Source organism: Chrysemys picta, chromosome 4 (genome assembly GCF_011386835.1).
Source record: "Chrysemys picta bellii isolate R12L10 chromosome 4, ASM1138683v2, whole genome shotgun sequence".
Classification (NCBI taxonomy): Eukaryota; Metazoa; Chordata; order Testudines; family Emydidae; genus Chrysemys; species Chrysemys picta.
The window spans coordinates 94,266,871-94,284,363 of NC_088794.1; the positions used below are offsets into that span (position 1 = coordinate 94,266,871).

At 45.9% G+C, this 17,493-nt stretch overlaps 1 protein-coding gene across 27 annotated transcripts in view; it reads left to right on the forward strand.

The window, feature by feature from the left end:
* LTK (leukocyte receptor tyrosine kinase) overlaps nt 1-17,493 on the forward strand; it is a 208,870-nt gene that overhangs the window by 62,197 nt on the left and 129,180 nt on the right. For 3 of the 27 annotated variants that reach the window (XM_042849529.2, XM_065593129.1, XM_065593131.1), the window contains exon 1: nt 632-791. The exons of 21 other annotated variants lie outside the window; for them this stretch is intronic. In XM_042849529.2, coding sequence (XP_042705463.1) covers nt 731-791 — 61 coding nt within the window. In that variant the 5' untranslated portion in view covers nt 632-730. Of the gene's footprint in view, nt 1-631; nt 792-1,281; nt 2,199-17,493 lie in introns of those variants that run through there. 3 more of the 27 variants (XM_042849533.2, XM_042849539.2, XM_042849536.2) reach the window with 3 other exon arrangements.

Consider the following 17,493-nt stretch of genomic DNA (forward strand, 5'->3'; position numbering starts at 1 on the left):
CATTTGGTCCTCTGAATGTAAGTGAATCTAAGGGAGTGTAAATTGATGTAACTCATGCCTGAGGAGCCAGAGGGAAACAAGAAGTTAATAAGTAAAGCAACTACACGGAGGGTATCAGAAGGTGGAAGCTAAAGCACATACCCGCTACTGTAACCCACACCTCCTGTTCCAGATGTAACCCAAGTTAGATGTAAATGGGTGTAAGTGGATCTAAGAAAGTCTAGCTGAGTGTAAGGAAATCTAAATTAGTGTAAGGAGATCTGATTCCCCTCGCATACCAGTGTCAGCCAGAGGAGACTCAGGCCTAGGGGAATCTATTTTACAATCACCTTACATATCACCTGAATTTGGCCCACAAACTGTTGTGAGGTGAATGGAGCAGTTCCATCAAGGCAGCTGCAGGATGAGACCGATTAGGAGAGGGAAAACACCTAATAAGATGCTGAATTCAGCTCTTCCAACTGAATGCAGATGTTTACAAAATGTATTCACGGATGCGATGCGTTAATAACTGATGTGAGTTCTGCTTCTTGGATTCGCTGCTCCGCGCAGCAGCTGAACGTACTGGGGTGAGGGGAATAGGGCGGGTTTTAGGACCCAGGAGAACCTTCTTGAGCAGGAGGTGGGTATTCTTCTATAAGCCAGCAAGAGTCCAAGCCTTCCCATCAGAGCTCCTGCAGAGCCGGAGAGAGAGCTCCGCGCTGGGAGACGCACCCAGGATCCAGCAGTCATGGATTGTCTCCCGCCTCTGGCCAGCCCTCTCCAGCTGTTGCTATGGCTCGCCACGCTGGGTGAGTGAAGTAACTTATTCCCCCCCCCCCCTTGCCGCACAGAGTCCCTCTCACCCCCAGGCACCAAGCCCCTCCGACTTGTTTCCTGCCCCCGTTTTCTGTTAACTTTTAGTCGTGGGGTGAAGACAACAAGGGGAAAGAAGCCGACGGTGCCATTGGCTCGCTCCTGATGGCTATCGACTGAAATGTGTGGGGGGCGTAGTTTGAGGAGGGCTGCGGCTGCGGGAGGTGAAACGAAGCCGTGGAAGGAAAGGCGTCTCGGGGGGGGGCGAGGGCACAGTTTGGGGGCGATGCGGTGTAGAGAGGAGCGGTTCGGGATGCGAAGGGGAGGGTTGGGACTTCCCACTGGCCGCGGCGCTCAGGCTGAGTTTCGCAGGGAGTCTCTGTTTCGTTGCCAGCTTTGGGACCGAGCGGCAGCAGGAGGGACCAAACCGGGGTCGGAGGGGAGCTGCTAGGAGAGAAACGGGGGGGGGGGGAGCTCCCTCTTAGCGGGTTCGCAGGGGCAGCGAGCCACGCCACCAAAGCCTGGAAGGAAAAGGCTCCGGGTGTCCGCCGGTGCGCCCCGCATTCACGCGGTGCAGGAGATACAGCCGGGAATGCAACTAGGGCCGGCGTCTGGTCGCTGGGGCTGCTGTCAAGCGAAGTAGTTGTGCTTACCAGCCTAGTACCTGATCTGACTTCCCCGGGGCGAGGGGGAACTATTGTCTTGCTCCTGCAGGGGGCTGGGTTAGGTCTTTGCTAGCTCTGGCTAAGTGCTAAAAAGATGTTGCATTTTGATTTGCATTGGGCCATTCCAGGCCAGCAGCTTGGGAGCAGGTTTCAGCATTTATTGAAATGGAGACTTCTGCTTACAAATAGCCTGGGCTGGGCCATCCATCTGTTGTGTTTCTGGCTGTGTGCTGCGGTTGGTCCCATTGGGAAGATACTATAAGTTGGCACACCCCTTGTAAGCAGAGCTGCTGTGTATTTCTTTGGAGAGCCCCAGTTCTTTGGTTGCCCAGGGTCTGATTCAGAGCCATTGAGTCTTGTTTCAGTCTCTGCTTTTGGTGGAGTGGTTTTCAAACTGCTGTCTGTGATGAAATTATACTTAGGTTTTCTTATAGTGCCTGTTGGTAGGCTCCTAATTTGAAGGGTGGCTGTGCTAGAAAGAGGCAGATAAGAAAGGTGTGTTTTAGAGGGCACAAGTAAGGAGCTAAAGGTAAACAAACATACAGTTTGTAAGCTCTGTCCTGCCATATGCCAAAAATATTCTCAATTGTCCAATAAGTGACTGGGACACAGAGAGGTTTAACCCCCTTAGCTGCTTTTATGGGCTTCAAAAGGGCGTAATCTGCCTTGGAGAAGGAAGATCCTGAGACTCAGCCCTCCTTTCTTTTAGGGCCTGCTCCTGCTCCTGAGGGAGTCAAGGTGAGTTTTGCTGATGACTTCAGTTGAAGCAGGATTGGGCTGTTCATGGGCACTTGTTTCCTGCTGGATTTAACTGCCCTAAGTCCTGGCAGTGAAGACAGCTCCAGCCCTACACTGATTTTCTGCTGTCTGCCTGGTGAAATGCACATTCCTAGTGGGCTGTGCCCTGAATGGGCTATACCAGTGTCCCTCTCTTCTGCTGGGTTTCAAAGTGCTGGTGCTTATGGGGGGGGGGGGACCAAAAAGCTACAAAAAAGCCAGAAAATCATATGGAGGAAAGAAGCCCAAACCAGCGTGTTGCTGGGGAGGTGCATTATCAAGACCTGGGGAGAGGGAAAGAGACTTATGCTGCCTCTTCAGGGGCCAAAGTGGAGGCTATAGCCCCAAAACACTGCTTGGGGGGGCAAGGGGAAACCAGACTGAATGATTGCCTAGAAAAGAGCCTATTTTTTTCATCATCTGTGTTAGCAGGTTTCTCCTGGGAATTCCATGAAGGCCAATCCCCTAAGGAAGACTGGGTGCTGAGGCACTTTCTTGATTAGAAAGCTGAAATGCTCTGTCAACAGAATTACAGACAAACATATGCCCTAGCGGAGCCTCCTATTTCTAACACACTGTTTGTTCATGACTATACCATGCACCATGCAGTGATTTTACTGCCAGAGGGGCGAGTGGTGGCTTACTGGTTATGGCCGCCACTCTACAGCTAAGGCTGTGGGAACTCTTCTGTTCAAACACCTGTTTTCAACCCTTTCTATTATCTGCAGTGAAATTTTTATGGGATGGGATTTCTCAAGCTTCATTTCAGGTGAGAGAAGTTTTTTGGGTGGAAGAGTTTCAGAGTAACCTGTCCAGTCGCTTTTGACTTGTGCAACATTAGAGCAATATTGGAATTAAAGATGTGCTGTTACCAGGTATCTCCTATCAACTTTCACTTCTTAGTAACCTTCTGCTGGCAGCAGCCAGGGAGCTTTTCATGCTCTGTCTTTAGGGGTTTATCTAAACAAGAAAGTTGCACTGGTTTAACCTAATGTGGAAATTAAAACTAGTTTCCTTAAATCAGTGCAAACCTCTGTGTGGACACTCTTATTTCAGTTTGAGTGGCTTATTTCAGTTTTGCTTAAGTCACTTGAGAACAAGTTTTAGCACCTGAAATTAAACCAGTGTATCTTGCTCACAGAGATAAGTCCTTTCTCTGACATCTGAGGCATCCAGGCATTTAGGTGTCTCTTTCCTTCCCTTCGTCTACCTGGAGGTGAACATGCTATGAGTGGAGTGAGAGGAGATAACCCCCTCTCCTTCCTATTGTGGAATAGCCTTCCTTTTATTAGCCCCTCAGTCTCTTTTGTGCTACCCATCACAAAGACAGGTTTGTGGTTTCATTAGACCACTCCACTAGTCCTAGGCCAGGACAGCACCAAGTGATCCTCGAAAACTCGAGGAGGAGGATCCAAGCTCCCTTACTAAATAGCAGCCTGTCTCTGGATATGATGTCCACCTGGGGATGCATGGTACCAGGCACTGCTAATAGCATTGAAGGTCAAGCAGCTGAGGGAGAGTGCCAGTTGGGGATGCCTTGAAGTGGAAAGGAACAGATTTTTAGGCATGAAAATTGGGGAAGTGGAGGGAATCTTTAAAGTACAATGGAACAGGTCAGGCTAACTTGAGAGGAATTCTGTTTTCAGGGAAACTCGGGAAGATGTGAAAATGAGGGATTTTCAGCCTCTCATGCAGGGAGGACACATCCAGCAAACAAAGGCTGGAAGGAGGGTGGAACGAAGCAAGGGCTCACATGCACTGTTGTTTTAAAGTCTGTCTTCTAACGTGGAAGACGTGGTCCTTCGACAACTATGGGAGGCAAAGTCCAACCATTTGTCCATGCTCCTCTGTTCATTACATTGCTACAACACCGTGCTTGCAGTCCACTTAAAAACGGGGAGATTCAGGCAGAGCAATGGATGTACCAGTTCAGTGACATCACCCAAACTGCATACTGTATGTGTGGTGTGTGTGTGTTTGCAAGCTGTTTGTATATGTGCCTAGCTATGCATGGTGTGCTTGTATATGTATGTGCATCTACATGCTGTGTGTGAGACTACCTGTTTACTACATACTTGCATTTGTGTGCAAGTGCTTGTCTTCAGACTATAGGGGTGTGTAGCAATTGTATTAGTGGTTGTTTTCTTTCCTGGAAGGAAACTCCTGCTTGTAATTCCATGTTGGATCATGGCAACATTCCTTCCTGCCCCAGAAAAATAGTAATAGAAACAAAGATAACTTCTTAAAATTTCAGTGAAAGACAGAAAAAAGTGAGTGAGGAGAAGAGATAGATAAGCTTCCTGGAAACAGAAATAAACAGAGGGGAAATTAGAGGCTAAATTCTGATCTGATATAAATTGATGTAGCTCCATTGACTTGAGCGGAGTTACATTGACTTATACCAGCTGAGAATCTGGCCCTAGATATTTAAAGACCCTTGATCCAAAACTAAAACCTTCTTAGCACAGTATGATTCCTGACCCAAGTGCTGGAATCACAGCAGGAAAACCACGACATTGATTACTGAACTAGACCAGGCTCACAGCCCTTCACTGCACCTGAGCATCAGTTCCTCCCCTCTCCCTCCCATTCATCTTGCTCCCCTTCCTGTCTCCTCTCCCACATTACAGCACTGGGTTCACTGTTGGCATGACAGAACCGGTTGGTGCAGAGAAACAAAAGATGGAAAGGAATCCTTGTGTACAAAGCATCAGATAGGTGACAGGTACGAGAGCAGGGCTGTGTGGAACAGCAGAAAAATTAGATATCTTATGAGAGATGTGTGACAGCAGATATGACACATGGCTGTATGGGCTGGAGGGGAATTCAAAGCCAGATAGCCAGACTGTGACCAGCACCTTTGTGGGTGCATACTGGATGAGGGTGCAAGGAGCTTTCTCTGCCCCATGCATAGGGGTCAACCACAGCCAGAGTCTAAGATTAGTGCCTACATATGCCTTTGAAAAAGAGACAATGGAGGTGGGACCAGAGCCTTGCACTGAATAGTGGAATTGGCTGACTGCGGGGTGGGGTGTACTTCCTAATGGGTGGCATGCCCTGGGCTAGTGAGACTCTGTGATGCCCCCTATTCAGGGCTGTAACTTATCTGCATAATCCGATCCATAATGAGTGATGGGTAACGGAAAGGGAAATAACACTGGCTTAGTATAGAATTAAGGGAGATGGAGGTGGCTGTTCAATCAGCAAGAACACTGGTAGACACTGGAGTGAGAGAAGAGCTCTGATTTATCTCTGTATTGAATTTCCAGGCCAAATAAAACTCCATTAAGGAGTTGGTAGTGATTCTATATTTGAGCTTTGAAGGTAGAGTTGGTTGAAAAACATGAAACTCTTCACAACCATTTTTGTCAATATATTTTTCTCACTTTTCATTAAAAAAAATGTGGATGTAAAGTTTCCAACCAGCTTTACTTAAGGGAAAGAAACCTTAATGTCCTAGATTGTAACAAATAATACTAAATGCATCTATTAGAAAAGGACATTCAGAGTTAAGGTTAATATTTTTTTAGAAGTAGGGGAAACATGGAAATACAGAACTGAAGTAACGCAAACAACCTGGGACTCTTCTGTTCCCACATCCCAACTCCTCTTCCAAGTAAAGGTAGATTCGTATCGGTCATAAGCACCACAGATTTACAGCTAGTCAGTGTCTGAAATCCCTTATGCCTTGGCATTTCACCCAGGAATGATGCCTATTTATATGTGTTCATCTACATAGTTGTAGCATAGTAGGTCTATCAGAATATAGAGAACAAACCTGTGAGGGTATATGCGGTTTAAGATGTCCACAGCTATCCACTGTTTATATTAAAAGTTTGAAATGGTAAAATTCCCACTTTCTGGCAGAAGGGAATAAGATTGGGAAATTGGGATGGGGCTGGATGGGTTTTCAGCATGTGTATATGTAAAAGGTGAGATGTTTGCGTTCTCTCTTGTTAAGGAGAACAGTCTCTGATAGTAGAGTTTGCATACACATAGAGATGGTGGGTGACACATTGACTAGTATACTGAGTAAGATACAAAGAACAGGGGTTAGACTAACACAGCTTACGCTGTCAGTGTTGAAAATGAATATTATGCCTGCACGAGACTCATGATTTAGTTGAGGATGTTTGAGTACCCAGACTTTGCAATTCCATCCTTTCTTGGGTTTGTTTTCGTTGTAGTTATTTAACTTTGTTTTTTCTAGATTTCCATTATTTGTGGTTTTCCTTAACTTTTCACACTACAACATTCTTTAGGTCCTCCCCCCTTAAGTGGTTAATGCATGTTTGCAACTGTAATATAAGTTTAACAAACGTCTTTCTTAAGAATTTCCTTAGGCTTTTTTAAAAGGTATTTTAAGATTGGTCCTCTGACATTTGGCTGTGCGTTATTGGTTTATGGAATCTGTCTCTGCATTTGTAACGTTTTAAAAGCACATAATTTGCCACATGAACACTTTCATGCTTTATATACCCTTCAGAAGTGATTCACATGTTCATAAGCTCTGCAAAACTGTGGGTTTGTAATCCCCATAGGCGCCTGGGCAGCATTTAAAATTTCAGATCAGGACCTGGCATAAAGATTGGCACTTCAGCTATAGATTTTTAAGAAGTCATAGTAGATCCTAAAGTCTACAAACCATGATGCAATATTCACACCCGGCAACAAATGTTTGGAACTGTTGACCAAGGATTGTGGTGGAGTCTCCATCGCTGACAACTTGTAAATAAAGATTGGATGTTTTTTTTAAAAGATCTGCTCTAGGAATTATTTTGGAGAAGTTCCATGGCCTGTGTTATACAGGAGGTCAGACTAGATTATCAAAATGGGCTCTTTTCGCTTTGGTATCTAAGAATCAGCCTTTATCTTCTCTTATTCAATAAATCCCACTCCGCTCCCAGGACCAGGAATAGAATACAGGAATCCTCACTCTCGGCCCCTGCTTTCACTCACTCATGAGACCCAACTCCACTGCCAGGAACAAAGTCATGAACAGTTTTGTTCAGCCAAAATATGCATTTTTCAGAAAAAAATTTGCCACAACAAATAAAATGAAATGAAAACATTCCTCTGCTCTAGTTATAAGTGAACAAAAAGTGTTACGAGAATTTCCCCAAAAAAGTAGTTCTAATTTTTCTATGCCTGATATCTCAGAAAGAGTTTGTCCAATTCACCTCAAAAATAGAAAGGAAAAAAAATTCTGGCTACAGACACTTCAGACTCTCTGCAGTAATGGGTACAAAGGAAAGATCTGAATGTTCTTCCCCACCACCCTCAAAATTAGCCTCTTGTTATCATTTTTGCATTTATTTATTATTTTTGCAGACTGGTGCCTTGGCTATCAAGGTTGTTTTAAAATACATCCAGTGCAATGAAAATTCAGCTCTACTCAAGAGCTGTAATCCATTCACTTCCTGCTACCAAACACACACACTCACCCTTTCCTTTCCATGCTGTTCTTGCTGCTTCAAGGCTCTTAGAAAATACTTTCTGTTCAGTTACCTATTTTCATCTTTCATATGCTGTTCATTTTCTTTGTCTGAGAGATCAGGGGGCAGTTTTTCTACTGCAATCCCAAAATATTCCTCTCTTTTCCAGGTCAATGTGGAAAACAATCTGTTACATTTTTTTATAATACTGCAACTTCTTTTGGATCCCATTTCTGCACTGGTACTCAGAGCTGAAAAGATGTGGAGGGAATTTACAGGAAATCATTTATTTCTTGTTCCATATTTTTCCTCCAAAATCTGACTCAGAAAACTCAACATAAATGGTCAACAACAATATTTTGACTAATCAGCTCATTATTACTTGAGTACAGATGTGAGTAACGTTTAGGGTGACCAGATAGCAAGTGTGAAAAATCGGGACAGGGAGTGGGAGGTAATACGTCCCTATATAAGAAAAAGCCCTGAATATCGGGACTGTCCCTATAAAATTGGGACATCTGGTCACCCTAGTAACATTCATGTTAATATCAGAAATGGTTACATCCACCTTGCGTTTCATAGCTACTGACATGAATACCATTTGTGACTGTATCAACATTAGGGTTACCATATTTTGTGCCTCCAAATGGAGGACACTCCATGGCCCCCGGCCCTGCCCCCAGCCCCGCCCAACCCCGCCCCCTCCCCAAAGTCTCCGCCCCCTCCCCTGCTAAGGAGATGATGCTCAAGGAATGATCCTTGAAAAGCCATTAGGATGAACGGCTAGTGGTTTGGAAGTCATCATTAAAGGAGAAACACTTAAAATGAGAGTCTTCATTCCTTATTTGATTCGCGGGAAGCCTGAAGCAGGTAAGGGGGGTGTGGGGGGAGGAGGCGCGGCCCAGGCTGGCCCCCCGGCGTTTCCAGCCTGGGTCGGCTCGGGCCCTGGGGTGCCGGCCCCGGCCGACCACCCCCGGCCCGCCCAGCACTGCCGGCCCCCAGCGGCCCGGCGCACCCCCCGGCTCCCGGCTCCCCGCCGGCCCGGCTGACCTCCCGATTTTCCCCCGGACATGCCCGGCTTTTGGGGATTTCCCCCCGGACGAGGATTTGAGCCCCCAAAAGCCGGACATGTCCGGGAAAATCCGGACGTATGGTAACCCTAATCAACATTAGACAAGTATCAATTTTAGTAACTTTTATGACTATATTGGTCCTTCCTGTTTATTACTAACCCTCAGTAGAAGTATCCCGTATTCCCGTTTCAGTGTATATGCAGTAGGAGTTGCATCCCTTACTGCATCACTAGTAGATACTGATAATTACTGAAGGAACACTGCCATGTTATGACTGGTACAAGGACTGAGCAGAAGTAATAGCTGAGAAAATTAGGCTTCCAATGCTTGTCGTTTTATTTGCAGACAGTGTTGTAGGACATCTTTCCCACCACCCCCTCCCAGTAAATGTAGACATTAAAATGTAGAATTGCTGACTTTTCCAATGGACTTTTTAGGGATCATGAGGGTAAGATTAGTAGTGAGTGAATATGAAGAGGTTTAAGGTTCAGGCTACATTCAGTTAAACGCTCAAACATTCAGATGCTCAGAACTACTTGAACCTTTTGATTCTGCAAAACTGACTGGAAATCTGAGAATGAGCTTCCTCATCAGATTTCCAGGACTTCCGTGGGTGATTGTAGCCAGAAATGGCCCAAGAAGCATCTTTTTAGTGGAATTCTTCTGATTTTTGGTCCCAGCCAGAGTTTGGACATTTAAAAGAATATGAAAGGGAAAAGTTATTCAAACGCTTCAAAAATCTTAGCATTGGTTCAGATCACATTTGATTTGGGACATGTCGGATAATATGGGAAGGGTGTGATTCATGAACAGGTTCACCAAGCTCTAGGATAGGAGGAAAAAGTGCCCAATGGGCTATTCCAATTCCATTCCACTGTGGGGAAACACATGCCAGATATGAAACTTGTTGACAAGCACACTAACCTCCCAACATCAATTTGTAACATCACCAAGACAATTTAAAAAGCCGTCAGTAGATACTTTTCTTACTATTGGGACCTGAACTTGGTTCCATGGGAGTTGATAGCAAAACTACCGTCCGCTTCAGTGGGTGCAAAATCAGGCCCTTTGCCTTTAAGTTTATATTGGATTTTAATTAATTTTAAAGAAATACAGAGAAACAGTAGATTCACCAGACCTCATAGAGTCCTAAAATAAGAAATTGCTTTCCTTTTAGCCCCATGGCTGAAATAGGCAGCTGTTTTCAGATTTGACCAAGTCACAGAGAGGCTTTTGGCTAAGTAAAGAAACCTTTATGCAGCTGGGAGTGGATTGAGGCTGTTCTGAAGAGAAAAAGGGCCGGACTAGATTTCTCTTTAAAGAGAGGCAGCCAAATAGTTTAGGGCCTAGCCTTACCTTTTTGTAAACAAAAGGTTTTATATACTCTGTTCACAGAAATGTTTTCATGATTTTTGAAAAACATGTCAACCATATTAAACAAAAACAAAAAAAACTTAAATATTCCTTTCTAGAGACCCCAATTCCAAAGGATTAGGCTAGTGTTTGAGAACTAGGAAGTGAAGCTCACTAGAAGCAGGAAGTGGAACTGAAGACCTACTTAATTTTTCTTCATGAGCTGAGTGAAATATAAAGGGTAAATAAATAGCATAAATGGTGATGGAAAAGCAGTACGGGCCAGCCCCCAAGCATTCAAGAGGTCATAAGCCAGTCTCTCCACCTACCACCTGCCCCCCCCCATCATGAGATTGGCTTGAAAATCATGAGATTAAAAAATCATGTTCTTTTTATGTGCTTTCTGGTTTTTGAGCCTTACCAGTTTTTGTTTTCAAGCTTTGTCTCAACAATCCTGAAGCCCTGAACCTTTTTTAAATGAGGGCTGTGATTTTCATGTAATCACCTGACTCCAGGAACTGGGCCATTAAGAAAAACACCAAATGTCATGAGACTAGTGAGAGAATCATGAGAGTTGGCAGCACTGAGGTGATTGTAATTCTTTCAGTTTTACTAACCATACAGTGTTACTAAAAGCACATGTAGGGAACCTTTCTTAAATCAGCTTTTCCTTGTTGGCCTCACCTAAAGCAGGGCAGGTGAACTGGGAAGAAGCACTAACATTTAGAACAGGGGAGTGGGAGTCAGGATTCCTGGAATCTGTTCCCAGTTCTTCCACTGACCTGCTATCTGATTTTTGGCAAGTCACTAAACCTCATTACCTCAGTTTCCCCATCTATAAAATAGGGACAATACCATCTACCACCTGCGGGTGATGTGAGCCTTAAATCCTTAATGTTTGTGAAGAACTTTCTGACCCTCCAAAACAGGTGCAATATACAGTGCACAGCATCATTACTTGTTATATATTTTATATACTATGCTCTAGTATCTTTTGCAAAAGTAACCCAGAACCCTGAACTCAGATTCAAGCAGATACTGGAATATTTTACTTTAAAATGTGTATTTGTCATTCTTATTTCACCATGTACCTTCTGTTACTGATACAGGTTTTCAAACACGTTTCCCCTGTTACACCTGCAAAGGCAATAAAGCATCTCTTTAAAGACTTTCTCTCCACATGGCAAAACACATTTTGGCTATCTCATGACACACCCTGTTGTATGCTGTGCCTTCAGGATAGCAGATGTAAGCAGTGGTGGAATCTCCACCCGTTTCAGTGGTGACCTGAAGCTTTCCATGCCAGTTCTGCCATCTGACTTTCCATTAATCTTCAGGATACAGTTTCATCTGGAGGCACGGGGATTTACACAAAGTTTAGCAGCAGGAAGAACAAGAGGGAGAACACAGCTACAGCCCCCAGGGATGGGCTTCTAGGTAAAACAGCACTGGATGCCCTTTCAAAAAGACAGGTGTCTTGTCAGTGCTGATTGCGCCTCCTTTAAGGAAGCACCCCGCTCTGGTGAGAGAGCCAAAAGATGGGAATCCTCCTCATTCTTCAGTGAATTCAGTGTTGGGTCTTGGAACCCTTCTACTAAACCTCTGCTCTGTCCTTCACTGCAGCACATGGCTTTACAGCTCTGCCTACTTCTTCTGCACCCTGCTTGTTGCCTTCTGCTGTAGCCTGTTCTCCCACTGCTAGTTTGGTGTTTCTGTAACATGGTGCACAAGAGTATCTAGCAAGTCTTCAATGGTTAAGCTTATGTGACCGTGCCCAGTTATCACCACATTTCCTCAGTACATGTGTGTGGGCACACACCTTTTCTCCCTCTTGGTTCACTCAATCACAACTGGCTGGATCTTTACAAGAAAGTAAGGCAATTACTTAGTGTCTTCATGCCGTTAAATTTAAGCCCAGATTCTTGGCAGCAAAAAGAAAAACAAAATGTATTTTAAAAAGGGTACAATCTGCTCAGTATCTAAATGTTTGCAGACACTGCTTATGCCAGCACAGGACTTTAGCTGTGATGCAAGGGAGAAGTCGAAATCTTGGCTGCCAAATTCTTAAACTCCCTGCTGAAAATTTTGTTCAGTTTTTACATTCCAGCTTCTTAGCCTCCTCTGAGTGCTTGTTTGATTGTTTTACTGCTCTGGAATCCAGCTGGCATCAACAGGCACAGCTGTTAGGAAGCCCACATTGGGAGTCTCAGATGGATATTATGGATAGGAGCACACATTGCTGGAGTTTTGGCTGGCACTGTTAGGCTTACAGTGAGATTCCAGTTTGTGTTGTGAGGAAGATCCTAGTGTTTGATTCACCTGGGATTGACAAGGCACTGCTGTGAGGAAGATCACAATACTGCGCATTTGGCCACCTTCAATTGGCAAGGAAACTGTATCCCTTTCTCTCAGACTGAGCTGGCCACTGAAACAATGCCTTTGATGGCTCCAGACTGGATTATAGCTGGGCACTCCAATTAAGTTTGATTGAAAGCCACATGGCAGTTTCATCAGGACTAGCATGCTGTAGCTTTCCACCTGACCACGACACGTCAGCAGAAGCCTATCACACCAATGGCTGAGATGTGAACTGGCTTTCCAGCAGACTTCAGATTCACTTTATGATCCTAGTCGAGCTATGAAGCCGTCATGGACCGAGATCTGGTGACCTCAAGAACTATTACTGTCTATACAACCCTCCCAAAATACACTGATCCACAAGGATACTATTATGATTACTCTTTCGGGTGCCAAGGAATGGGTATTTCTAAAGAGAACTCTTGGCCATGACCAGCACTTGAAGTGGTCTGAAAAAGATAGGGAAGCTGAAGTAAATTTTCATGTACTCTGCATACAATTTACAATTTCTTGTATACATATATTGCATTTAATTTTTAGCTCATTAAGCTAGTTCTACTTGTTTTTAAATGAGGCAACAGGCCTCATACAAATTATTAAAATGAAATACATCCTAGGAGTTCAGGGAATAGGAGCCTAGGGGATGCAATGAGATACAGTGGGGTTGTGGGGATTCTTTGGGAATAGGGGGCCTGGCAAGTGCAGTAAAATTCAGTGAGGTTGAGGAGTGGGGTTGCAGTGGGATTCGGATCTCTCAGGGGTCTTAGGTGCATTGACATTCAGTGAGGTTGGAGTCTCTGGAGACTGTGATTCAGCAGGGTTGGGAGTCTCTGGGGCTGGGGGAGCAGTGACAGTCAGTGGGGATGGGTGGGGACTGTCCTAGGTGTGCTGCCTTTGCCCTTCCATCCTTGCCCTGTCCCTTCCTGCTGGTCTGGCTCACAGCCTGTCCCTACTAGATGCTAGGCAGCCAGCAGGGGAGGGTCCAGGCCCCTCTGGCTTGTCCATGTGCCATCATAGGGTGACCAGATGTCCCGATTTTGGGGTCTTTCTTATATAGGTTCCTGTTACCCCACCCCCATCCCGATTTTTCACATTTGCTGTCTGGTCACCCTATCCCCTCATGGCTTCTTCCTGCCCCTCCCCGGGTTCTAAGTTGTCGCTACCACATCTGCTGCTTCCCCAGAGACAAAAGCCCTCCTGTGCATGTGATGGCCAATGAGCAGGCGGTGGCTGCCCAAGGGGGAGTGAAATGGAGGTCTGGGAACTGTCGGAGGCTGCAGCTCTGATAGAAGCTCTGCACCCTTCAGTGATCCGGCAGCACTAGCTGTGGCATTCCCTCCCTCCTACTTCCCCAGAGGTGACCAGGCTGAGCCCATGTCTCTCCTGGTGCACCACACACATTGCACCTCTTGGCAAAGGCTGTTCCTAAACCAAGGCTGCTTCAAATAAGCAAATGCCCCTTCCTCAGATTTAAAAAAAAGACCTCCTTCAAACTGTTCCCATTCCCCCGCCCAATGCCTGCCCCCCCTACATCTTCCATAGAATTATCTCTGACCTGTGGAGGGAGAGGAGTTAATGGTCTTGTAATGGGTATGTCCTCCTCACAGCTGATGAAAGTTAACTGGAGCCAGAGAACAATTAGTGCATCTGGTTGCCACTGGCCCAGCTGAAGATGGAAACCCAGCTGGGTGGTGAACATACAGGAGGAAGGCCCAGTGAGAAGAAGGTAGCAGGGAGAGAAGGGAACAGCTCCACAGTCCATCCATGGTTGTTGGGGAACACAAGAAAGGCCTAGAGATGGATGTACAGTAACTGCAGGGCGGGATTGAGGGAAAGAGCTTGAAGGAAGCCCAAGGCAGGAAGACATCTGAGGGAGCAGGCTTAGCTGCTTGCTACAGAGTCTGGACTGGAACCCCGAGAAGAGGGTGGACCTCTAGTCCACGGAAGAAGGTGGTATGGAAACACCATGACACAAGTGGGAGAAGGATGACTGAGTTTGGAGCCAGGCCTCCAGGAAGACAGCCCTGGCAGGTTTTGCCCTGCACAAGGGAGGGAGGATAACCCTTCAGAGCCTGGGAATAGGTGAGGAGTCTGCAGAGGAGTGAGCCTGGGTAGGTGTGATGAATGACGTCTAGTTTATTAGACAGTCTTTTATGCTGGGAGGCAGGGACTATGTGCGTCCTTGGAGGGGGGAGTCATGAGAACAGGAAGATCACCACAGTGACTGTCGGCAGTGAGTGCTGGAAGATGAGACTGAGTTATACCATACCCATCCGTAAGCCCATTCCTTGACAGGGCTGTTTGCAGACCAGCAATGTGTTATCCTTTTTAATGTGCCAGGCTCCTGGATATTGCACTCATAGTTGCCATACAAAGTCCTTAACTCCCACTTGGCATTTACAGGACAGTGCGATAAGCAAGCTCATGCTGCCTAAGATGAAGCTCACATGGCGATGGCAGTGCTTTGAGTTGTGGTGTTCTAGGAAAGCCCTTGTCCTGCTGAAGGCCATGGTTAGCCCCGCTAAGAGACCAATATGAGGAAGTGGTTAGCATTATGTCAGCTTCCCTTTCCCTGGGAGGAACTGTAGCATGCTGGAGCAAGGGTTATAGCCAGGTTAGTGGAAGATCTTGGCTAGAGTATCCAAAGGCACTGTTGACTTTGAAATATGGATCCAGGTCTCTTTGCAGATACTCACTTGCTAATTATAGCCCCATTTCAGATTCGTTATATTTGAAGAGGCAAAATCCAGGCAAAAATGTTGGATGAGCAGCCAAAGTCGAAACATGATAAAAAAGAATGGGGGTTTGTAAGATGACAGACTCACTAGATATACTGAAGCCAGCATGACAAGGAAGCCACGATTGTTCAGCTAATTCATTTCCATTTCTCTAGTGTGTGCAGGGAAGTTTGGGACTCTCAGGTTAAGGAAACCTCCCCGTCATGCCTTTTTGCTGATGGACACCTTTTCGCCTTGCAATGTGCCTTTGGGAAGTGGCACCACAGAGCTGTGCTGCCCCGGAAGCAGAGCAAGGCCCGAATTGACTCAGGCTGTCTACACTCCCACCGAGAGGTATGATTGCCCGGCTCTCCGCAAGCTAGCACAGGTATAAATAGCACAAGTGTAGTCGCAGTAGCATGGGTAGTGGAAGCATGGCTGAGCCATACCAAGTACAAACCTGCCTGAAACTGCTGGGTGTGTACTTGACACAGCTCAGCCGTGCCTCTGCTGCCACTACCTGTGCTGCTGCAGCTACACTGCTGTTTATACTTGCACTGGCTCGGTGAGAGCTAGCATGTGTGGACATGAGCAGAGGAATTACATCCCTAGCTCCTAGTATAGACGTACCCAAAGTCAGTTTAGTCTCCACTTGCCCCTTACCTCTGGGAGAAGCAAGCTGTGCCAGCCCTTCCCCTGGAATAGCTTATTTCCCTCCGTAGTCTGGCTCAGTTTATGCTGGGTGGTGCATTGGGCGGCAGAGCCAAGGATCCATCCACCAGGGATGCTGGAAGAATTTTTATAGTGAGGGTGCTGAGAGCCACTGAACCAAACAGTAAACCATGTATATGATGGAAGCCGCTTCAAGCCAGGGGGTGAGGCAGCACCTCTAGTTCTGGCACCTATGCAACCCACTCCGCCTCAGCCTGCCCACCTGTGTGGGATAGGGAGCAGCAGCCAGTGCTGGTTTCTCCCTCATGCTGTGACCTGCAATGCAGGCTAACTCACACAGGGGAGTAAAGGGAACCTTCACATTCAGTTTGGGTGGGATGGCTGCCATCTCGAGTGACACACTGGAGCTCTCCAGACCTAGAAGCATGAGCTGCTACTGCTGGAGCTAAAGAATTAAGCTTCTGTAGCCTGGGGCTGTAACAACTCATCTGCTGTGATCAGCACAGAGGGGGACCTGTAAGGCACACTCCCTAGTGGATTACATGGACCCATAGGCTAGCTCACACTTAAGTGCAAAGGAGTCTGTCAAGTTCTAGCTTCATACACCCCAAACATTTTATAAAGAGATGGCACCCTTCTTTTTAAATGTCCAGTTCTGCATAGTGGGGATTGCTGGGGTTTCTTCACCAGCAGGGGGCACCTTTCTGGACCTAGCTAAAAGAGTCCGAGAAGGGACAACATTTTGCAGGGAACAATAACGTGATATGCAGCCTCTCACATAAGTCCCCACTTAAATCATTGCTCAAGCCAGCAATGACTAAAAGCTGATTGCCTATGTAAAGAAGCTGGTAGCCTCAGACCATTTCCTGGCAAGCTGTTTCCACAAAGCAGGGAGTGTGTTCTCATGCAATCTGCCTTGTCAATCCTCATATCCTGATGATTCTAAACAGGCTTAGGACACAATTAAGAGGCTGAGGAATCAGCAGTGAAACCGATCTGGACTGCAGCAACCACTGTTTCGTGCTTTGCAATGCTGTGCTCTAGTAAATGGTTGGTTGGTTTTTGTTTTTTCTTGGAAGAAACAGTGCTGAGATGAGCTGTTCAGAAAGTTGAACAGTAATTCTATCTTTCTCTTATTGTTTTGGTATCTCTGTTTCCACAGCACATGGTTACAATATACCTCCAGAAAAACAGTCAACTAGCAGCAGCCTTTCACTAGTGCCTGCAAATAGAGCTGTTCAGTGCTAGTGGGAGGGGTTGTCTCCAATACTCTTCTTTTTGGTGCCATTTTGCTTTTTAAGAGATAATCAATTCATCCATGGTCTGAAAGAGAGAAGGAACGTTTCCCAAGAGTCTTTGTTTCTCACAGACACTCATCCTGTGTTCCTCGCTCTTTGATGCTCTCTCACTGATTTCATGCTGGGGTTGAGGGTTTGATGTGGCATGCTCAGTGTTATGGACTCCAGGATCTGTGAGGGAAATGACACACGCGAGGGGCCCAGGTTTTAGAATGGATTGGATCAGCACTGCTGCGGTCCAGTTTTACAGTCGGTTCTCACTAAGTCACTGAGTTATCCACAGATATTTCTCTCAAAGATGTTTGAATGTGAGAATCAGAGGTTACCCAGGCATGCCTGGGTATGTTATA